The sequence below is a fragment of the Pristiophorus japonicus genome, chromosome 10, assembly GCF_044704955.1.
Source record: "Pristiophorus japonicus isolate sPriJap1 chromosome 10, sPriJap1.hap1, whole genome shotgun sequence".
Classification (NCBI taxonomy): domain Eukaryota; kingdom Metazoa; phylum Chordata; class Chondrichthyes; family Pristiophoridae; genus Pristiophorus; species Pristiophorus japonicus.
The window spans coordinates 140,168,206-140,192,911 of NC_091986.1; the positions used below are offsets into that span (position 1 = coordinate 140,168,206).

Sequence of the window (24,706 nt, forward strand, 5' to 3'; positions counted from 1 at the left end):
GTCCATGTCTCTCTCAATTTTTCTCTTTCTTCCTCTTCACCTTTCTCACTGCTTTTCTTTTTCCCTCAATTTTTTTCTCTCCTTTTTCTCTCCCGATTCACTCCTTTTTCCCCTTTCTCTGTTTTCCCCCCCCCCCCCCCCCATTAATGCAAAACAGTTCTGATATCTTCTCTAAATAGCCATTCTTGTGTTAGCCTAACCAGGCTATTTGACCATGGAGTGAGCATCACTGCTGGTGATCTTTGCCCATTTGTTGCCTACAGGTATCCCTATCACGAAATTGAGACTAATATACTCCTACCTTGCCTGAGGTCCTGGGGCTAATTGTGGCACTCTTGCTGCTAACCCAGCTGATTCTGTGTAGTTATTCATATATCTCAGAAACTTTTGAAAACTGTGAGTTCATCAAATTTAGCTGATATCATTATCTGAATGCATTGCATATACTGTATTGGTACAGCAGGGGTCAATGATGGGAAGACAAAACATGATTACTGAATTACTGCATTATTTATGATTTTCGTTAAAAGCTACATGAGAATCAATTTTGTACTTGTCGGAAGCATAAATCTGCTTGCCAATATTCAATGTTCACTTAAACATAATGGCACTTGTATGATATACCAGGAGAATTTAGTGCCCTCAGAACTGTACACTAGCATGGGGCGAGGAGAGAGGAAGAGAGGGATGTGTGAAGACTGAATTACTTAAAATCCCTATGATTTCTTCAATGCAATTATAATGTTTTTCTTCTAATCCAAAATTCGAAACCTATATTACACAATGTTTTATCTTGTAAAGATGACATTTTTTGTGCGGTGATCAGATAGCTTTCAATTTCAGGACCCAATTACCAGATCTGTGGTTACAAAATGTTTTGACATAGTTTAGGGGAGGCCAAAAGAAGGAAAATTGACCCAGTATTTCCCTGCTTGCTCTTTCTTTACTGACAACTAAATTTACTGATGTGTACTTGCACTAAAATTACAATAATTGCTATTTTACACATCTCGGTACTGCTTGCGTTTCAACACAACTTTCATTTTTAAAAAAAACAAATGAAAGATCTGCAATCAATGTGCATTTGTTTTCTGTCCAGAAGTAATTTTTTAACAAAAAACAAAGCTTATCCTAAAAATACTGTATAACTTAATTAAAAGGAAAAATTTGTATTTGGAAACCAGAAGCATCATTATAATCCACTGGACTAGCAACAACTGCTTCTAGTTAAATATGGTGTAATATGAGTGCTGAAATACAGTTGTTCTAACAAGATCGAGCAAAGCTCAAATCTGAATACTGAAAGACCCAGTCTTGTTTCAAAATGTGCATTTTCAAACATAGAAATCTGTTCTTTGTGTTTGAGAGGATGTTTGGAGGTCAGTTTGCAACAGGACACAGAGTTCATTCTATTCCTTCTTAGTGAACTGCTGTGTCCTCAAACAGACATCGTCTGAAACATCAAGGGAACAGCATGGTTTGTATACTCTGGTGAAAGGTTACCTCCTAGTTGGTCGTCATCTCCTTTGGCGTAGCTTTATCCTGTGTACCTCTGTTATTTCCTCTTCCTCCTGAACCTGTACTACTTCCATCGTAAGCAAAATTATGGGACTGACCACAGCCAATCTCATGGTTAAGGGATCCGTGATAGAAGGGTGGAAAGCAAACATTTTCCCTGCCTGAAACTGCTGAATGGCAAGTTTGCAGAATACTTTCTTAGGAGCACAGCTAAGAAAAGGATTTTAATAATCGCTTCAGTTAAACTTGATGTTTCAGATAAGGTTTGTAGACATTCAAAGCCTGTGAACTCAGCCATTTGATGGTTTGACAAGTCATACATGTAACTTACATCATACAGACTTAACTTCAATTGAGCACAACTCCTATGTAAATGGCAGCATTTCTGAGACAGCAGCATTTGCCCTCATTATCTTGTTTGCATTCACGCAGGGCTTTGTGGAGGATGGGGTGGGGGTGGGGGAGGGGGGGCGGTGTGTGGAGAGAGTGTGCAAATCTTCTGCCAGCACCCACTTCCACTGGAATTTAGCATGTATTTTAGAATGGCTATAATCCTGGCGCATTGGGTTTATGCCCCAAATCCCTGTTCCCTGTGCCATAACTATATTGCTTTTGCACCCCAAAATATTTGAATTTCAGGCCCAATGTCGTTTCTTTAAATTTTCCAAAAGTTTAGAGATTAGGCTATATAGTACGTTAAATATAGGGATCCAGGAATGTTTTCTACACGTATTGTACTCTCGTCATTTTCCAAAATGTTAGTGTGCTCCTGAAGGGTTAATTTCTACAAGCACGCCAAGATTCTGTCATGCTCTCTCCTTGTTTTCTTTCATTCTGTGCATTGTGTGGTACATGGACATCCTGAGATTTAGTGGCTACTCTGGATATGTTCCAAATGTCAGGAAGGTGGTTGGGAAGAAGCAGCAAATTCTATCTGGTTAGTTAGTAACACAATTGTCCAATTTGTAGCAAAGTTCAATACAGAAAAAAATTGAGAAGTTACCTGGAAAAGTTTAACAATTGTCACACTTACTAAAAAATACTTTGTATACTTGTAAGTTAATAAATTATATAATGTAAAAAAAAACACTTGATAGTTTTAAGCTTCTGCATGCAGACAACAAATAACTAATGGTCCATTTTAAAGTAATAATTATGAATGCAGATTATCTTCTAACAAAAGAGCAGCTCCAGTTTTCTTTTAAATTGCAGATATAGTGGCTATATGTCACTGGCTTAAAAAAAAGACCCTCACCCCCTTCTCCACATCACCAATTGTGTTTTTTAAAAATGCACAAAAATGGACTTATATCTCAAAGTCCTGAAATCTTTATTTGTATTTTACATTTCACCCACTGATATGCTGAGCAAAAACATTGAGCACTTTCTTGCTGTGAAATTTAATGTAGAAACTTGAAATATGGGGAGAAGTGAAACAAATTTTCTTCTCATTAGTTATGTTGGAGGATATACGCACAGATAGTCATTTTGTATGTTTTCTGATATTTAATTCTAACCAGGAAAGAGTTGACTGCTGAAGCACGTGAGCTGAAAGGAGAATTATATTGCTTGCCTTGCCATGATAAAATGGGTGTTCCTATTTGTGGTGCTTGCCGACGACCAATCGAAGGACGTGTAGTTAATGCAATGGGCAAGCAGTGGCACGTGGAGGTAAACTAATATACTTTGTTAACTATATATTTTATTGTTCCTCAAAGTACAATAGTGAATGTAAATGTAAGGATTATATGTGTGTTTTTAAAATAAATTTGCTACTAAACATTTGTAGCACTTCTTTCCCAGTATTCTAGCTTGTCACTTTATCTGAGTAGTTAAATTGCAGAAAGCCTTTGTATTTTCTGCATTGTATGAAAACCAAAAAAAATAATTTTCAGCTGACAGCTGGATTTGAATCCAACCCAGAGGGGAGGGGGTTAAGGTCAATCTCTGCAGCTGTTGAATGAGCTGACTTTGGCCTGCATCTCTCCATTACCAATAAATCGGAATTCATAACACAAACATGCCCTTAGCAATAGTTGGGCAGAGACAATATGATTATGTGAGAAATTGAATAGTCAATTTCAGTAGTATTTTTCCAACATAAATGCCACACCTGGATTGATTCTGAAACTAAATACAAAGTGGTGGGAAATACCCTTTGAGCACAAGGAGAACCCAAACTGTGACTACTTAACCAACACTTCCAAATTTTTATGTTCGACTGCTGGGTGTCCAACAAATGTGGAAACCTGTCTCCCAAGTTACTGAAAAATGTGCAATCATCAGTAGGGTTTTGGATCACTCAATGTGCACATAATTTCATTGTTGGGACACATCCGCTTACATAAGTCCAGTCTAGGCTTTGTGACCCTAAGTGTTTGTGTGAATAGTGATGGAATTTGACCAGTCACATCATCAAAGCCTACCAGAGCAGAAAACTGTTGAGCTTTCCAGTGTGCTGTCCATTACGGACCACTGCATCCATTGGGTTTTTGCCGGAAGGGTCATCTGAAGTCAAGTGGGAAGAATCTAACTCCAGCAACAAGTATACCATGCCAAGTTCCATTCATAGAAACATAGAAAACAGGTGCAGGAGCAGGCCATTCAGCCCTTCTAGCCTGCACCGCCATTCAATGAGTTCATGGCTGAACATGAAACTTCAGTATCCCCTTCCTGCTTTCTCGCCATACCCCTTGATCCCCCTAGTAGTAAGGACTTCATCTAACTCCCTTTTGAATATATTTAGTGAATTGGCCTCAACAACTTTCTGTGGTAGAGAATTCCACAGGTTCACCACTCTCTGGGTGAAGAAGTTTCTCCTCATCTCGGTCCTAAATGGCTTACCCCTTATCCTCAGACTGTGACCCCTGGTTCTGGACTTCCCCAACATTGGGAACATTCTTCCTGCATCTAACCTGTCTAAACCCATCAGAATTTTAAACGTTTCTATGAGGTCCCCTCTCATTCTTCTCAACTCCAGTGAATACAAGCCCAGTTGATCCAGTCTTTCTTGATAGGTCAGTCCCGCCATCCCGGGAATCAGTCATGAGGCAAGCTGGCTAGCCCTGGTTCTGGTGTCTGCCACACAGTCTGGATTTGGTTCCAAACTCTACTCCCAGGCATGCCCTCTTAAGCCCAAAGAGACTCTGCCTAGCTGTGTATTTTCCTACCCCACCACCAGAGGAGGAAAGTGACTAATTGGCTGTTTGACAACTGATGGAATATTGGCAGAAATATTAAATGAGTATTTTGCATCAGTCTTCGCCCTTGAAGATGATGCTCAACTATTAGAATTTAATAATGTTACTAACACAACTAGTAATATTAGCAGAGATGAACATATTGTTTTAGAAATAATTAACAACTTGAAAATAGAGCAACCAGGCCAGATGATACCCACCTGAGAGTCCTCAGGGAGATGGGTCATGTGCTGTTCTAGTCCCCAGCCTGTATTTGTAATAGCTCACTGCACTCTGGCTCCATAGACTGGAAGGAGGCTAATGGAGTCCCAATCTTTACAAAAGGTAACAAGACAGACCTGGGTAACTACGGGACGATAGTTTAACATCGGTAATAGGGAAGGTGCTTGAAGGAATCATTAGGAATGCAATATATGAATACTTGGATAGAGAGGGACATATTAGGGACACCCAAAATGGCTTCATAAAAAGGTCATGTTTTACAAATCTAATTGTATTTTATGAAAAAGTTACAAAGTTGGTGGATGAGAGAAGTCCAGTAGACATTGTCTACTTAGATTTCCAAAAAGCTTTTGATAAAGTACCGCACAATAGGCTTCTCGTTAAGATCGAAGTTCTGGTATTAGTGATAATATATTGAGCTGGATTCAAAACTGGCTGAGAGGACGTAGGCAAAAAGTAGTTATAAATGGATTTGGATCTGTTTGGCAGACCAGTCAGCAGTGGTGTACCGCAGGGATTAGTGTTCGGACCCTTGCTATATTTACTATTTTTATTAATAATTAAATAGGTTAAGCAGGACCAGGGATCACAAATTTAAGTTGTATAAGGCTGGATCTAGGTTAGATGTTCGGAGGTGGTTCATTTCCCAGAGAATAGTGGATCTCTGGAACAAGCTGCGATCTCGTGTGGTGGACGCAGACTTGCTGAATTCCTTCAAACGAGAGCTAGATTTGTTTCTGGCTGGGGCGGAGATCACCTCTTACAGAAGGTAGGTACTGCAGGGAATTCAGGGCCAGAGTGGTGATCTGGACTAGTTTCAATCACCTGGATGGGTCGGAGAGGAATTTCCCAGATTTTTCTTCCCCAAATTAGCCTGGGTTTTTATATTTTGTTTGCCTCTCCCAGGAGATGACAAGATTTCAGGTGGAGTGTATATATTGTGATACACAAGGTATCGTAATTGTATGCAACAGGCTCGATGGACCAGTTAGTCTTTACCTGTCCGTCATTGTTCGTATGGGTTTGAGCACAGCAGGGTACTAGACCCTCCTCACAAGTAGCATGGTTAGCAGCACAACGAATTATAAAATGTGCAAGTGTTGTTGTCACCATCTTCCTGACAACAGAATGGACAGAAAATAACCCATCCACTGGTTGGTCTCTCTACAGTCCAGTCATGGTAGGTGCCAAACACTGGATATATGAGTGTGTGGCTTGTGTTCCCGTACCTGGCCTCTAGGTGAGACCTTCCAGGAGCTTTCATTCCAAGTCTGACTTTCCTCATCAACTGTACACTTGACATCTCTCCTATATAGGGCAGCTTGCATTTGTGGCCAGCCACCTTGGTGTACTAGACATTGTTTTATTTGTTCTTGGGTTGTGGGCGATATGAGCAAGACTGCATTAATTGTCTCCCTAGTTTCCCTGAGCGCATTCAGAGTCTGAAGTAAGCCAGACCAGGTAGCAATGGTGTGTTCCCTTCCCAGTTAGGCTTTTACAACCTGACAACTTTCCTGGTCATTTTTCTGGTGCTATAGCAGAGATGGGCGATATTATGAAGGTGGAAATCAGCGGTCTTAGTAGGAGGTAGTAAACTCAATTTGTGATCAAGTACGACACCAAGATTGCAAATAGACTTGGTCATCCTTAGAGAGTTGCCAGGGAGAGAGATCAAAGCACTGGAAAGGGAACGGAGTTTGTGGTGTGAACCAAAGACAATGGCTTTGGTCTTCCCGATATTTAATTGCAAGAAATTTCTACTCAGCCACTGCTGGATGTCGAACAAGCAGTCTGATGGTATAGAGGTGGTGGCGGGTTTGAGAGAGGTGGAGGAGAGGTAAAGCTGACTATCATCAGCGTATATGTGAAAACTCTCATCCTGTTGCCGGATGATGTCACCAAGGAGCATCATATAGATGAGAAATAGAAGCGGACCAAGGGTAGATCCTTGGGGGACACCAGAGGTGTCAGTGCGGGATTGGAAAGCGAAGCCATTGCAGACGATTCCATGGTTACTTCTGGATAGATAGGAAAGAAACCAGGTGAGTGCAGTCCCACCCAGCTGGACAATGGTGGAGAGGCGTTGGAGCAGAATTTCGTGGTCAGCCGTATCAAAGCCTACAGAGCGAGAAGCGATAGATTGCCTTTGTCGCAGTCAATTAGGATGTCATTTGTGACCTTGGTAAGAGCAGTTTCAGTACTGTGGCAGGGGCAGAAGCCTGATGGAGGGATTCAAACAAGGAGTCCTGGGAAAGATAGGCATGGATTTGGGAGGTGACAACATGTTCAAGAGCTTTGGAGAAGAAAGGGAGGTTGGAAATAGTGCGATAGTTTGCAAGAATAGGGTCGAGAGAGCAGGAGGTCGGTCTCATTGACAAGGTGAGCTTTGAAAGGGCCAGAGGGGAGATAGGAGAGAAATAAGCAAATTTAGGATTAGTGCTGGGGAAAAAGGGACAGGAACTAAGGTCTGGTGGGCTAGGAGAAGGGAGGAAATTGAAAGCAGAAGCAGTTGAATGGCTACTAATCTTTTTAACCAAGAAGTCCATGAGCTCCTCATATTTATTGTTGGAGGTGAGGGAGGAGGAAGCAGGGGAGGGTGGTTTGAAAAGACAATTAGTGGCAGAAAACAGAAACCTGATGTTGGATGATAGTAGAATAGTGTGCGGTTTTAGTGATGGACAGCAGGACTCCGGTAGTGCTTTATAGGATTTAACCAAATCTGGTGATGGATGATTCGACCAATTGTCAGCCAAAGACGTTCAAGTCTGCGTCCCTTGGACTTAAGATAGCGGAAATAAGGGGCTTACCAGGGAGAACAACTAGTTTGAGAGAGTGTAATGATTTTAATGGAGACGAAGGCATCAAAGGTGGTGGAAAGGGTGTGATTTAGTAAGACATTAGCTGCAGAAATGTCATGATGAATTGCAGGCCAAAGGCTAGGTAGTTGCCCATGCTCCTGTATGGCTCAGATACGTGGACTATATACAGTAGACACCTCAAATTGCTGGAGAAATACCACCAACAATGTCCCCGCAAGATCCTGCAAATCCCCTAGGAGGACAGATGCACCAACGTTGGTGTCCTCGATCAGGCCAACATCCCCAGCCTTGAAGCACTGACCACACTCGACCAGCTCCATTGGGTGGGCCACATTTTTCGCATGCCTGACACAAGACTCCTAAAGCAAGCGCTCTACTCGGAACTCCTGCACGGCATGAGAGCCCAAGGTGGGCAGAGGAAACATTTCAAGGACACCCTCAAAGCCTCCTTGATAAAATGCAACATCCCCACCGACACCTGGGAGTCCCTGGCCAAAGACCGCCCTAAGTGGAGGAAGTGCAGCCAGGAGGGCGCTGAGCACCTCGAGTCTCGTTGCCGAGAACATGCAGAAACCAAGCGCAGGCAGCGGTATGAGCGTGTGGCAAACCAGTCCCACCCACCCTTTCTTTCAATGACTGTCTGTCCCACCTGTGACAGAGACTGTAATTTCCTGTATTGGACTATTCAGTCACCTAAGAACTCACTTTTAGAGTGGAAGCAAGTCTTGCTCGATTTCGAGGGACTGCCTATGATGATGATGAGTTAGGAATTAGAAAGTGCAGTGAGTGGTAAGGGATTTGAGAGTGAGTTTTTTTCCAGGGGTGAATACAAAAAGAAGTGGGTTTAGGAGGGGTTGGGGAATATGGGCAGAAAGTGATAAAAATAAATGGATGGAAATTGCCTTATTGGTGATGGTTATGGTTGGGGGGGCGGGCAGCAAGGCCATATGGGGGGCTTTAGTTAAAAGATGTGCACCCTGTGATGCTGACTAGGTAACCAGTAAAAGGTCAGTGTAGGCCAGGAGTCCCCCACCCCTTTGCTGCAACCATTTTCCCACCACCTTTTGTCACAAATTTACCTCACAGCTTGGTCCTGGATTTTGCACATGGACCTTAATACATTATACTTGTTTTATCAGATACCAGTTCAGTATAATGCTCTCTCAAACCATTGAGGTTTATGTGGTAGCACAAGACATGTCCGTCATTAGCACTGCCCCAGTGGAATCCTTTTAACTATGATTGATGACACACTTTAGCCAATAGTAAAGCTATTTCAGATCATTTTTCTGTAATTGCACTCTCTTGTGGTTGAACACAATCCATTGTTCCCATTTTATTTCTCGTGGCCCTCCTGGCCTCAAAATGTACTGCATCATAATCTAGCTTTGCAGCGGTTGTTGATTGCTCCAAAAAGGCTTAAAATACCTCTTTACAGGCCCTTTGTTTTCACAGAACAGTTCTCCTTCCTTTTTCAGTTGCCTTAATGATGATGATGATGATGATGAATAGGGTAGTAGTGCTTAGACAGGAGTTGACATGGCCAGTGATTTCCTTACCCCTGCAGCTGAAGTCATAACAAACAATTAGCCTGATTTGAAAAGTACTTTGAAGTGTGGTCATAATTGCAAGTCAATGAGTAGCCTGGTTATAAATCTATTTTAAGTCACTGCTCTTATTCCTGGGTAGTAAGCTATTTTGGGGATAGTTCAATTTTTACAAAATTTTGATTATCTCTTTCTGTTTCACAATATTTTATTGCCAGTGATTGGTTGATTAATATAGTCTTTATTTATAACAAAAAAAATGCAGTGCCTGACGGGCTAATTCTTGTGAAATGAATGTATTTGATTATACCTTTCCTCCCAAAATATGTTTAAATCTTCTCATGCTGCTTTAAATTAAAACACTTGGCATATGGAGATAATGTAGTTGATGCAAGCTAGAAACAGTCGAGGTCCAAAGGGACTTGGGGGGGGTCCATGTACATAGATCATTAAAATTTCAGACAGGTACAGAAAATAATCAAAAAGATGATCGAATGTTGGCCTTTATATCTAGAGGACTAGAATACAAGTGGGTCAAGGTCATGTTTCAGCTATCCAAAGCCCTGGTTAGACCACACCCATGTACTGTGATCAGTCTGGGCATCACATCTTAGCAAGGATATATTGGCTTTGGAGGGAGTGCCAGTGCAGTGTAGATTTACCAGACTGATACCTAGACTCTAAGGGTTAAATGATGAGGAGAGATTACACAAACTAGGGTTGTATTCCCTGGAATTTAGAAGGTTAAGGGGTGATTTTCAAGATATTAAGGGGAACTGTTAGGCTAGATAGAGAGAAATTATTTCCGCTGGTTGGGGAGTTCAGGACTCGGGGGCATAGTCTAGAAATTAGAGCCAGGCCTTTGAGGAGTGAAGTTGGGAAACACGTCTACACGCAAAGGGTGGTAGAAATTTGGAACCCTCTTCCGCAAACGACAATTATGTTAGATCAATTGTTAATTTTACATCTGAGATTGATGTATTTTTGTTAACCAAAGGTATTGAGGGATATGGGGCAAAGGCAGAGTTGGGTTACTGATCAGCCATGATCTCATTGAATGGCAGAACAGGCTCATAAGAAATAGGAGCAGAAGTAGGTCATTTGGCCCCTCGAGCCTGCTCCGCCATTTAATAAGATCATGGCTGATCTGATCATGGACTCAGCTCCACTTCCCTGCATCCTCGCAATAACCCTTTATTCCCTTATCGCTCAAAAATCTGTCTATCTCCGCCTTAAATATATTCAATGACCCAGCCTCCACAGCTCTCTGGGGCAGAGAATTCCACAGATTTATAACCCTCTGAGAGAAGAAATTCCTCCTCATCCCAGTTTTAAATGGGCAGCCCCTTATTCTGAGACTATGCCCCTTAGTTTTAGTTCCCCCTATGAGTGGAAATATCCTCTCTGCATCCATCTTGTCGAGCCCCCTCATTATCTTATGTACTTCGATAAGATCATCTCTCATTCTTCTGAACTCCAATGAGTATAGGCTCAATCTATCTTCAGAAGTCAACCCTCTCATCTCTGGAATCAACCTAGTGAACCTTCTCTGAACAGCTTCCAATGCAAGTATATCCTTTCTTAAATACGGAGACCAAAACTGTACGCAGTACTCTAGGTGTGGCCTCACCAATACCCTGTACAGTTGTAGCAGGACTTTCCTGCTTTTATACTCTATCCCCCTTGCAATAAAGGCCAACATTCCATTTGCCTTCCTGATTACTTGCTGTATCTGCATACTAACTTTGTGTTTCATGCACAAGGAACCCAGGTCCCTCTGTACTGCAACACTTTGCAATTTTTCTCCATTTAAATTATAATTTGCTTTTCTATTTTTTCTGCTAAAGTGGATAATCTCACATTTTCCCACATTATACTCCATCTGCCAAATTTTTGCACACTCATTTAGCCTGTCTATATCCCTTTGCAGATTTCTTGTGTCCTCCTCACGATTTGCTTTCCCACCCATCTTTGTATCGTCAGCAAATTTGGCTACATTACACTCGGTCCCTTCATCCAAGTCATTTAATATAGATTGTAAATAGTTGGGGCCCCAGCACCAATCCCTGCGGCATCCCACTAGTTACTGTTTGCCAACTGGAAAATTACTCATTTATCCCGATTCTCTGTTTTCTGTTAGTTAGCCAATCCTCTATCCATGCTAATATATTACCACCAACCCCGTGAGCTTTTATCTTGTGCAGTAACCTTTTATGTGGCACCTTATCGAATGCCTTCTGGCAATCCAAATACACCACATCAACTGGTCGCCCCATAACCACCCTGCTTGCTACATCCTCAAAGAACTCCAGCAAATTTGTCAAATATGATTTCCTTTTCATAAAACCATGTTGACTCTGCTTGATTGAATTATGCTTTTCCAAATGTCCTGCTACTGTTTCCTTAATAATGGACTCTAGCATTTTCCCAACGACAGATGTTAGACTAACTGGTCTATAGTTTCCTGCTTTCTCTTTGCCTTCTTTTTTAAATAGAGGTGTTACATTTGTGGTTTTCCGATCTGCTGGGACCTCCCCTGAATCCAGGGAATTTTGGTAGATTACAACCAATGAATCCACTATCTTTGCAGCCACTTCTTTTAAGACCCTAGATTGCAGGCCATCAGGTCCAGGGGACTTGTCCGCCTTTAGTCCCGTTATTTTACCGAGTACTACTTCATTAGTGATAGTGATTGTATTAAGTTCCTCCCTCCCTATAGCCCCTTGATTATCCACCATTGTGATGTTTTTAGTGTCTTCTATTGTGAAGACCAATACAAAATATTTGTTCAAAAAGTCTCTGCTATTTCCCTGTTCCCCATTATTAATTCCCGTGTCTCATCCTCTAAGGGACCAACATTTACTTTAGCCAATGTTTTCCTTTTTATGTACCTGTAGAAACTCTTACTGTTTTTATATTTTGTGCTAGTTTGTTTTCCTAATCTATCTTCCCTCATTATTATTTTTTTAGTCGTTTTTTGCTGGCTTTTAAAAGTATCCCAATTCTCTGGCCTCCCACCAGTCTTGGCCACTTTGTATGCCCTTGTTTCCTCTGGCTGGGGAGGTTAGAACCAAGGGTCACAATCTCAGAATAAGGGGTGGGCCATTTCGGACTGAGATGAGGAGAAACTTCTTCACTCAGAGGGTGGTGAATCTTCACAATTCGCTACCCCAGAGGGATGTGGACACGTTGAGTATATTCAAGAAAGAGATCGCTAGATTTTTGCATATTTGGGGAAACGAGGGATATGGGGTTAGTGCAGGAAAGTGGCGATGGGGTCGAAGATCAGCCATGATCTTATTGAATGGCGGAGCAGGCTCGAGGGGCCGAATGGTTCCTTATTCTTATGTTCTTGTGCTGCTTGTATTTTTGTTCTTGTTTTTCTCTGTTGGGCCAAAGCACGACTTTGTTTTATTCGATCACGGGATGTGGACATCATTGGCAAGACGGGCATTTATTGCCCATCCCTAATTGGCCTTAAGAAGGTGGTGAGCCGCCTTCTTGAACCGCTGCAGTCCTTGTGGTGAAGGTACTCCCACAGTGCTGTTAGAGAGGGATTTCCAGAATTTTAGTCTTCAATAACCACAATCATCTTCCTTTGTGCTAGGTATGACTCCAGCCAGTGGAGAGTTTGTCCCCTGATTCCCATTGACTTCAGTTTTACGAGGGTTCCTTGATGCCACACTCAATCAGATACTGCCTTGATGTCAAGGGTAGTCGCTCGCCTCTGGAATTCAGTTCTTTAGTCCATGTTTGGACCATGGCTGTAGTGAGGTGAGCCGAGTGGTCCTGGTGAAACCCAAACTGAGCATTGGCGAGTAAGTGCCACTTGATAGAACTGTCAACGACACCTTCCAGTACTTTACTGATGATAGAGTACTGACTCCGAGGGGCTGCCTATGAATGAATGAATTAAAGTAGATTAATGGTGTGGTAATTGGCCAGATTGGATTTGTCCAGCTTTTTGTGGACAGGACATAACTCAGCAATTTTCTGCATTGTTGCGTAGATGCCAGTGTTGTAGCTGTATTGGAACAGCTTGGCTAGAGGCATGTCTAGTTTTGGAGCACAAGTCTTCAGCGGCGACAGCCAGGATGATTTTGGGGCCCATAGCCTTTGCAGTATCCATTGCGTTAAACCATTTCTTGATATCATGTGGAGTAAAAACATTTACTGAAGACTGGCTTCTGTGATGGTGGGGACCTCAGGAGAAGGCCAAGATAGATCATCCATTTAGCACTTCTGGCTGAATATGGTTGCAAATGCTTCAATCTTGTCTTTTGCACCTGTGCTGGGCTTCGACATCATTGCAGATGGGGATGTTCATGGAGTCTCCTCCTATCATTAATCTTTTAATTGTCCAACTCCATTCACGACTGGATGTGGCAGGACTGCAGAGCTTTGATCTGATCCATTTGTTATGGGATCGCTTAGCTCTGTCTGTAGCATGCTGTTCCACTATTTGGCATGTATGTAGTCCTGTGTTGTAGCTTTACCAGGTTGGCACCTCATTTTTAGGTATTCCTGGTGCTGCTCCCGACATGCCGTTCTGCACTCCTCATTGAACCAGGGTTGGCCTCCTTGCTTGATGGAATGGTAGAATGAGGGATATACCAGGGCATGAGGTTATAGATTATGGTGGAATACAAATCTGCTGCTACTGAATGGCGGTGCAGGCACGAAGGGCCAAATGGCCTACTCCTGCAACTATTTTCTATGTTTCTATGTTACTGATGGCCCACAGCACCTCATGGATGACCAGTTTTGAGCTGCTAGCTCTGTTCTGAATCTATCCTATTTAGCATGGTGGTAGTGCCACACAACACGATGGAGAGTGTCCTCAGTGTGAAGATGGGACTTCGTCTCTACAAGGACTGTGGTGGTTACTCCTACCAATACTGTTGTGGACAGATGCATCTGCAACAGGTAGTTTGGTGAGAATGAGGTCAAGTAGGTTTTTCCCCTCGTGTTAGTTCTCTCACCATCTGCTGCAAGCCCAGTCTGGCAGCTATGTTCTTTAGGACTCGGCCACCTTGGTCAGTTTTGGTGCTACCGAGCCACTCTTGGTGATGGACGTTGAAGTCCCCCACCCAGAGAACATTCTGTTCCTTTGCAACCCTCAGTGCTTCTTCCAAGTGGTGTTCAACATGGAGGAGTATTGATTCATCAGCTGAGGGAGGGAGGGCAGTAGGTGGTAATCAGCAGGAGGTTTCCTTGCCCATGTTTAACCTGATGCCATGAGACTTTACGGGGTCCGGAGTCAATGTTGCGGACTCCCAGGACTACTCCCTCCCGACTGCATACCACTGTGCCGCCACGTCTGATGGGTCTATTCTGCCGGTGGGACAGGACACACCCGGGGATGGTGATGGAGAATTCTAGGATGTTGGCTGAATGGTCTGATTCTGTGAGTATGACTATGTCAGGCTGAGCAGATGATCTGCTGTTATATCTCCACCCTGATCTCTGAACCAGCCATTAGGAGGAGTGCAAAAGCAGTTTGGTGATGACCTACTAAAGCTTTTTTTTCCTCTTCCTGTGAGAAATGCCTGGCTTCCATTATGTACTTTCTCATGATAATGTGGCTTAGACTGTGGAGGATTGATGTGCCTTACATCTCCATAGCACCCATGTTGATGTTCTAGCCTGTTGCATTACTAGACTGTGATAATCCTATTGTACTCCATTGTTGAATGGTAGAATATAGAGTATGTAAATTTTACAAATATTGCGAGTTATAGAAGGAATCTTATTACAGGTCTAACAGCTGCATGAAATATATTTTCAGATGCATTAAAATGGCTTTCAAAACTGTGTGTCCTTGAGCATCCTTTGGCTTCGCCTTCAAAAAGGTGACTCAGATTGTGAGGTTGGCTGTCACCAGACTAAACATTAAATTGACTTTTTAAGAAATATGCTCCAGCAGTAGTGCCCAAGCTTTTGTTTACATAGCTGCACATTTATCAAGTTGCTGACACAAACTGAGCTCTTAGTTCTGATTTAGGTTTTACCCACAACTTGGGCAACTGCTAAAAACAGACCCTTATCTAAACACTCTGGCCCATAAATTTCAAAATGGACAAACCAGCAATTAGGTGCGTGATGGGGTGAGGGGGTGGGAGGGAATCTTTTCCCTTCCTTCCCCACTCCCCCCAAAAATTGCAGAATTGCCCCGATGTCTTACTCTCTCTTCTTCCCCCCCCCACCCCCGCAAACTCTTCACGAGCAGATGTTTGCAGAGATTGGAGAGCAGTTTGCCTGCATATTGTCCTATGGAACAAAATAAAATGGAAAAAATAGTAGTGAGAGTTTTGAGAGAAGATTTGTATTTTAGTGTTTGTTTGTGTTACTCAGGAAATGAACTGAAGATTGGAATCTGAAAAGGTACTGCAACTCGAGCATCCTATCCTCTTCTCAATCTGTTCTCCCAACTCAAAAATCAATGAAGAGATTTTTTTGCCCTTTGTTTTTCTTTTAAGTTTATTTGACCCAGGCCAACAGTTTTTATGTAGGCTGGTAAAACTGTTTTATGATTTGTTACATTATAAAAATGACAATTATTAGATACAGGGTAAAGAAAGTACAACTTGTAGCTTTGATTATGCTTTGCTCCGAACAAATTAATTTAGTTCCTTTTCTTGGTCATTTGAACTTGCTCTGACTTGACAGCCGCAGCAGTTGCCTCTGGTGACTTATTTGTGGAAGGATCAATTATCAAGCTGAAGCTCTGTTACAATTCCATTTGCAGCATTTTGTGTGCGCCAAGTGTGAGAAACCTTTTCTGGGTCATCGTCACTACGAGAGGAAGGGATTGGCTTACTGTGAAACTCACTATAATCAGGTAATGCTGCCATACTCTGACATTTAATTTAATAACAATTTATTTTTGGTTTTACCCAAGTGTAGCAACTTTAGTATGATTTTACCTGTAAATAATAAGCTAGAATTTTTAATTCCAGTGGTGAGAATATCTTAATTTTTGCAACCTGACTGCTTTTTGTGAATATGTTCATAATGTTGAGTCCAACCTTTCTACAATAAGTAGGCTAATAACTTTGAAATGGCCAGCTTTTTGTGTGATGTTCATCCTTGTTTTTTGTCTTTTGTCTTGAGTCAGAAAATTTGTTTTATGCTAGTACATATTTTAAAATAATTATACAGGAGCAGCTAGTTTTGAATATTTTGTACCATCCAGCATTTATTTTGAATAGATTTGTAAGAAAGAAAGAACTTGCATTTATAAAGCCTTTCATGGATCAGGATTATTTTTGAAGTGGTGTCACTGGTGTTTTGTAAGTAAGCTTAGCAGGAAATTTGCAGATAGCAAGGTCCCACAAACAGCAATGAGATGATTGGCTCGTTGATCTGTTTTTGGTGGTGTTGCTTGGGGGATGAATATTGGCCAGGGTACTGGGAGAGCTCCTCAAATAATACCATGGGATCTTTTTTGCCCATCTGAACCAGTAAAACTGGCCTCAGTTTATAACATTCCTGAATGACAGTGAATGACTTGGAGGCGAGAATGTTCCCAGTTGAGCCAAGTTGACTCATTGAGAATAGTTTTGATCCCTGATGTAAATAAGAAATAACTCAGTTGAAAATATTTCTGAAGGATTTAAATTTTTTTATATCTTTTGATATAGGTTATATACTTTGACCATAATCTTGCAATTATCTACTTTTTCAGCTGTTTGGTGATGTTTGCTACCACTGTAATCGTGTGATTGAAGGAGATGGTAAGTTTTAAAGTACTTGTGTGGTTGAAGTATTTGTGACAATGTATGTAACATTTATATCTAAAGAAGTTCCAGGAATTGTTCTTCTATTTTCAATCCTGATGCAGTTTCAGTGAAACCATACCATCCAGAAACAATCGTTTTCTGATTTTAAATGTAGCAAATAAAATAGCTTCAAACATTTTCTGCATAGTATTAATTCTTTCTACTCCTTCCTTTTTCTCACAAACCAATTATCCTTCTTTAAAATTTGACAATCCCAAGAATGAGAATTTGTACAATGCCTTTGAATTCCTCAGTCCACTGTTAAATATTGAAATGTTTACTTTAAACCTGAGTATAAAGTCATGAACCAAGTGGATAAATACGAGTAAGGAAGATATTAGTGCTGTGGTTAACTGTATATTTCAACTTCTTTTCCTGTACAGTTGTATCTGCTTTGAACAAGGCTTGGTGTGTTAACTGCTTTGCCTGTTCTACTTGCAACACCAAGCTGACACTCAAGTAAGTAGTTTAAGTCCTGTCACTCTATAGTGTGTTTTTTAAATCATTAACTTTTAATGTATTTGGTCTCTTTCTGTGGCCAAGCTCTGGTTATCTTCATCTCCAAAAAAAAACTTTCCGAAATGCAACTCCCATTTTTTCTGTGTGGTTCTATACTTCCCTTGTTTCATACATTACTCTGTCTGTGTTCTATTCTTTCTATCCACTATCCATTCTGTGAAGAGACAAATTTGTTGAAATTGATCTGAAACCAGTCTGTAAACACTGTTACGAGCGATTGCCTGAAGAGTTAAAACGGCGACTTGCTAAACGGGAAAGAGATGCAAAAGAAAAACAGAAAAAGAAAAAATTGATGGATATCTGCCTGTAATCAATGTCTATCTCTCCTCTTCTGTCCTTGGTTAGTATTTCTGATTTCCATGCGTATTTATGTTTTAATCAACTCATTCTGTACTGATGCATTCTTGACATTCTTTCTATATTCTATGGCCTACTTCCACCTCTGCAACATCGCCCGTCCCCACCTTTGCCTCAACCCATCTGCCTGCTTCTCTCCTCGTGTATGTTTTGAGCTGTAACTTAAAATTTGATGATCTTAATCCTGCACTTTATTTATTTTTTAATCATGTTTTGCTTTCTGAGCGACTTTTTTAAGTTGCGCATGATAAAGCATCAACATCAAGGTGCCTGTCAAGTAAAAAGGATTGTTTTTGACATGCTACTGAATGCTTTTGAAACCTGCAGACATGACTGTTCCAAGGATGATAGCAGAAATGTGAGGGTATACATATCAGGAAAGGGTCTCTTTTCTCTTGGGGGAAAAAAAGGCGGCTGAGAGGTGACCTAATAGAGGTCTTTAAAATTGTGAAAGATTTTGATAGAGTGGATACAGAGAGAATGTTTCCACTTATGGGGAAGAGCATAACTAGAGGCCATCAATATAAGATAGTCACCAAGAAATCCAATAGGGAATTCAGAAGAAACTTCTTTACCCAAAGAGTGATGAGATTGTGGAACTTGCTATCACAGGGAGTGGTTGAAGTGAATAGTAAAGATGCATTTAAGGGGAGGCTGGACAAGCATATGAGGCAGAAAGGAATAGAGGGTTACGCTGGTAGATTTAGATGAGGAAAGATGGGTGGAGGCTTAAGTAGAGCATAAACGCTGGCATGGACTGGTTGGGCCGAATGGCCTGTTTCTGTGCCGTATATCCTGTGTAATCTTATGTAAATACTCTCCTGGCCGGCCATCCATCTTCCACCCTCCATAAACTTGAGATCATCCAAAACTTTGCTGCCCCATACCTTAACTCGCACAAGGTCCCATTCACCCATCACCCCTGTGCTCACTGACCTACATTGGCACTGTTCTGCCAATGCCAAAAATTTAAAATGCTCATCCTTGTTTTCAAAGCCCTCCCCCAGCCCTACAACTCACCAAGATCTCTCGCTCCACCAATTCTGGCCTCACGCATCCCCGATTTTCATCATTCCACCTTTGGTGGCCGTGTCTTCAGCTGCCGAGGCCCTAAGCTCTGGAATTCCCTCCCTAAATCTCTCTACCTTTCCTCCTTTAAGGTGTACTTTAAAATCTACCTCTTTGACTAAGCTTTTGGTCACCTGTCCTAAAGTCTCTTATGTAGGTCAGTGTCAAATACTGTCTAATAACGATCCTGCGAAGCACCTTGGGACATTTTTTACTACTTTAAAGGTGCTACATAAATGTAAGTTATCATCAAATAGAAATGTCAGCATCTAAGATAATCATTTGTCTTCATTGCAATAAACAGTAGTAATTACAAGACATTTCACGTACTCCTAGTAAAACCTAAATCAGGTGTCGAAATAATGAAAATTAATCCATTGAAATACTCCAGATTTTTCCTTGCCATGCTCATCTCAGTAGTATAAAAGGGTTTCCTTTTAGCATGTTGACTGACATCTCATATAACTACATTTAATGATTACATTTTTGTAGTGGGACCTTTTGAATTTTTTTATTATTACTGCAGTTTAAACCCTTTTTGATGGGTTTTATAGATGATGTTTAAGACTACACTGTCCAAAATTGCATGGTGTTCCATTCCATCTATTATGGTTATATTTGAAAACTAAGACTGGATAGAAAGGTCTACATGACGGAGAGCATGTCCACTGACCTTTTTTTGTTTAGCTAAAGTAAGAAATGTTTTTTTTTGTTCCATAGAAACAAGTTTGTGGAGTTTGATATGAAGCCAGTTTGTAAGAAATGTTATGAGAAATTCCCTCTGGAGCTGAAGAAGAGACTGAAGAAACTGGCTGAAAGTGCTGGACGGAAATAAGGAAACTACTTGTGCTTTACAATCAATTTGAAAAGTAGCTCTTCTAAATTCAAACATATTTTCTAAGAACAAAAGGTCTACTGAGTACATTTGGAGCAATATTCTAAATGCAAGTGATTTAAATCCAAAAGTTACCACTATGGATCTGTTTTTAAAAGTTTAGATTTGAAGTTAACCTTCACTTGTTCAACTTTATATAAAAAAAGTAACCCCTATTTGAAAGTTGTTTCCCCGCCCACCACCTTGTGATGCCACATAAATATAGCCTGGCTGGCTAAGTGCAGAGATGACCTATTCCCTTATTGTCCTTTTTGCTGCTCTCAACAGCTCCCTAGAAATAACGCGAGAGCAATATTGTGGGCTGACATGATTCGGCCTCCAACTATTCATTTGTACATTGTACCCTCCTCTTCCGATGGGGGAAGTGCCTTATCAATGGCCTGAATGAGTTTGTGAATTCACTGGAAGAACCTAGATCACACTACTCTGACATCATATCAGTAAGTTAAGAAGCTGCACCACAGTGCCATCAAAAATGACGAATTGGATTTATTTTTCTCCAAAATGGTACTACTGTACTTTATTTTCAGAAACGTTTTGGTACATGCTGGTAGGTCTCCATGTGCACAGCTAACAATTGAAAATATGAAGTGATGCTGATTTTGTTCAAATCTATTACAACAGAGGGAATTAGTATCGAATCTGCTCACTCGTGTAATAACTAAGAGTTTGCTGAATCATAATCTATAGCAGCCTAATACTATCAAAAATGCTCTGGTTAGAAGCATCACTGAACGCTTTATGTTGCAATCTTTTTACTTAATGTGCTTCACTCCAAGCTTACACTACATAAAATATTCAAATCAATGCTTCTTTCTTTTTTCCATTGTAAATGATTGTATGGAGTTTTAGACACAAGAGGTACAAATTAAACCAAAAGTCACAGTTCCACATTCCTTCACAGTGTACTCTAACATGTGGGAGTTCTATTGATCAATATATTTCAATATATATTCTAATGATGTATATGCATAAACTTTTACTATTTTTGTACAGTTTGTAACCGCTATAAGTTGATTGTAAAACGCTGCATAATTAAGAAATAAAGTATATTATTGGTATACTTTATGTAGGAAAATTGCTTATAGTTAAGATAAATGATCAGCTTCCAAATATTTAAAAAAAGCGTGGATTATAGACGTGGAGGATTTAATTTTGAAAAGTACTATGATAAAGTAAAATAACGGAAGAAAAACAGGAGAAGGTTACACCAACTGCCATATAGTGGTTTACTTATGTATTTCTCATTGAATTCTCACCTTTATTCATGTTTCAAGAAGGAAGATGCTGTAACAGCTGCAGTACTCCATTTTGACAGAATTAGCTTTGTTTGCATGACCTCTTTTTTAAAAAAAAATCTTGTACATCAATTTAAGTATGTATTTCTTTTCCTAATATATTTAGCATGGTAGATACTGTAATACAACACTTAAGGAATATATGCTATGGTTTCCATACACGTACTTGAAAGCAAAATTGGTCAACTGCTACATTTATATTTTTAATGTTCTGTGGAAAATATAACAAACTGGAGAAACTTGTTAATTTCTAAAGAAACATGGACTGACATGTCTGAAGAATATTAACGTGACCAGATGATGGTGTTCTTGCACCTTACAGATCAGCATAAATGGTACTTTACAAACCATGATAACAGATGCCAAATCTTGTAGTGTTTTATAAACTTTAATTTAATATAAGTACCAAAATTGCTGGACATGTTAATAGATGCAAATAATATCCAGTAACTTTCTTTTCTATCAGTTTTGTTGCAGTTGAGCATATTTGTTCATTATTCTTGTAATAATTGCTGGTGCTACATAATGAGATGCAATAAAATTTGAAAACAAGTTCATCTCAAATGTCAGTTCTGTAATTACCCACTGGTGCATTCTCGTGAAGTAGTTATATGGTAAAGTGATAGCTGCATCAATATATTAATTTCTTGAAAACTAATGATTATCCAGCACGGTGTAATGGGAAGCACATACTGAATTTGTGTTACTTTATCATTAAAGAATGTATTTTTTTTTCCTGTATACCACACCTATACAGTACTCCAGTATTATGTAATAAAATATACATATTCTGAATTATCTCACTTGGTCATACTTACTGCTTTGTATTTTCTTCTTATGGAACTGATTTTTCAAAATCAGCATAGTGAAGTCAATACTTTAATTTTCAGTGGTTATGTAATAGTAATCATGCCTGCTTCATGTACTCTCTTACATGTGTGTGTTATGTCTATCCTTTGCCATACTGAATGTGTGTTTCTATCACAGGAAGAATTGTGCACTTCAACTTTCCAATATAAATCTGGCAGGTTGTAATGGATGTATTTCAGGAATCTCTATACTGCCCCATCCTGCCCTCTATTTGCTGCTGCTGCCCCCTTGTGTGTGTGAATCTGTTGAGTGAGGCTGCATCCTAGCTGTTTGGTCAAAATTTAAGCTGGGTTGCAGAGGGTAGCTATTAATGGTAGCAGCTTTGCAAGAAGTTATAAATGGATGAAACCGTTTGTGTTTGAGTTGTTGCTCCCTTGCCGGCAGCTATGTTGAATGTCCTGTAGAGTCTTGTAGGGATCACTGTTGCTCTGTACTAATTTATCAGTGATTTAGATGAAGGTATCAGGGGTGCAGTATCTGGATTTGCTGATGACATTAAGATGAGTGAGAGTTAGGAGTTTGGACAAAATAAACTGCAAGCTGACATACAAAGGGCCCTATCCTCAGGAACTCACTGTCTAAACCCTTCTCATCTCTCTCCTCCAAAACCTTCTTGTAACCCATTTTTTCAGCCAAGATACATTGGGGGAACAGCACAGGTGTGGTACATGTATTTCAATATTGATAAATATAGCGTAGTGCTGTTTAGTTATGCTAATTCCAGGCATATATACAGCATGCAGAGTTAACCTCATAAGACATAAAATACTGTTGATTCATGGACAGTGCTGTGAGGCTGTTGGAGAAATAAAATTGGATGTATAACTAAGAGTGTTAAATACAAAACTAAAAGTGTCATACTTAACCTGTATGGCCACATCTAGAATTCCTCCAATCTCTCTCTACACACCCCTCTCGCTCTCCACCCCACCTAATTAGACATAGGAATCATTGATTCCAAATAACTTTTATTTACCAGTGAAGTAATTTCATTGAGTTTTATCAAACTAGAAGAATGAAACAAAAATATTCATGAAATAGGACATTTTCTTAGTAAACCAAATGTCATATATTGTCTTAAAATGATTTCCTTGATTCCTATTTGGAGGTGTAAAATATGTTTTGAACAAATTTAATAGAAATTCAAATACATTCCAGAAAGAAATGATCAAACTCAAACCTACCAACAAGATAAAGAGAATAGAGAAATGCATTTATACCAAACATTTTATGTTATTCAAAACTCGAGTGAAAATATATTCCAAAAGTCAAAGGGTCAAGGACCAAATAGTTTTTATTTTTCACAAATCATGTTAAAGTAATTGAGGTATTCTTACCTGGTAGTAATGTTTATTACCAGGTAAAATGTCTATGTTCCTTGCATCCACATCCTCGTTCCCTCTTTCCTCCTCCCACCCCACCCCGGCCCTCTGCCCATGCACATTTTGCATTAATACTTGTAATGCATTTATACACTAGGAGTTTGGTAAGTGAAAGAGCAGGTCCATGGAATTGCAGATTTGTGTTCCTTTTTTATTCATAAAAGTTAATTGAAAATTAGATTGTGACCTTCCATCAAACCGCCTCCAGCTTCCTCCCCACCTCCCCCACCACACTCAAACAGGCAGCTGGCTGGAAAAAACTAAAAAAATATGTCCTTGCATCCAGGAATAATCATTCAAATATTGCACAAGAGGTAGAAATTAGAGAATTGCTTCACCATGTGATCTGAGAACTTAATGGAGTAATAGGGACTTTATTTTCAAGTTTTCATCATTAAACTCATTATTAAACTCTACTATAGAGCTAACTAAGAAATTCTAGATGGGTAGGGAATCCCTTGCTCGACATTAATCAGCCATTGATCTATGTATGACAATATTGCTTTGCACAACAGCAGCAGTAACACATTGGCCTTTTAATAGCCAAAGCCTAGACTTAATGGACTAGATTTTTCTCTTAGTGGCAAACGAACGGTGCAAGCCGTTCATTACACTTGCATTTGCCCACAGACTTTCTATGGAATTTTGTACTGGAACTTACTATGATTTAGAGAGCCAAAATGGTGTGGTGTCCTCTCCAGAATTTCTGGGACCTCTGTGAACAGGGCAAGCAACTGCGCATCCCCTTAACCAATCAGATTGAAGAATAATTAATGAGCAACGCAGAGACTGAACCAGGAAGTGTCAGTTTGAATATTTAATTCAATGTCAAATCAGGTAAAGAAAACAAAATAAAGAGAGGGAAAGAAAGAGAGAGATAAGAGACCGAAAGTAAAAGTAGAAATAAATTCTTTATTTTTTTTTAAATCTCCAACAATAATTAAAATCTGAAGGAATGAGATTTAACACTTGTAAAAATAAATTTACAGTGCCAGAAAGGTTGTTTAGCAGTAATTAAGACATATCACACCATTTAAAAATGTACTTAAAATGGAATGCACAAGCCCTAAATGTTTCTGGCGAGTTTAGTGAGTAAAGTAACTTCATGCTGTTCCATCTAATTCAATGCCGAATCTCTCAGCAAGATAACGGTGTAGCCCAGCTTCTGGAGGGCAACTCGGACAGCACCTCCTGATTCCCGTGTTCAACTGCGCATATGCGGTTGCCGGA

At 40.2% G+C, this 24,706-nt stretch overlaps 1 protein-coding gene across 6 annotated transcripts in view; it reads left to right on the top strand.

Annotated features, from left to right (window-relative positions):
• LOC139275109 (LIM and senescent cell antigen-like-containing domain protein 1) overlaps positions 1–22,019 on the top strand; it is a 207,668-nt gene extending 185,649 nt beyond the window's left edge. For 3 of the 6 annotated variants that reach the window (XM_070892124.1, XM_070892122.1, XM_070892120.1), the window contains exons 6-11: positions 3,039–3,189; positions 16,055–16,147; positions 16,994–17,042; positions 17,471–17,546; positions 17,769–17,946; positions 19,752–19,837. In XM_070892124.1, coding sequence (XP_070748225.1) covers positions 3,039–3,189; positions 16,055–16,147; positions 16,994–17,042; positions 17,471–17,546; positions 17,769–17,916 — 517 coding nt within the window. In that variant the 3' untranslated portion in view covers positions 17,917–17,946; positions 19,752–19,837. Of the gene's footprint in view, positions 1–3,038; positions 3,190–16,054; positions 16,148–16,993; positions 17,043–17,470; positions 17,547–17,768; positions 17,947–19,751 lie in introns of all 6 variants that reach the window. The other 3 variants (XM_070892123.1, XM_070892121.1, XM_070892125.1) reach the window with 2 other exon arrangements.
• The last annotated feature ends 2,687 nt before the right edge of the window (positions 22,020–24,706 follow it).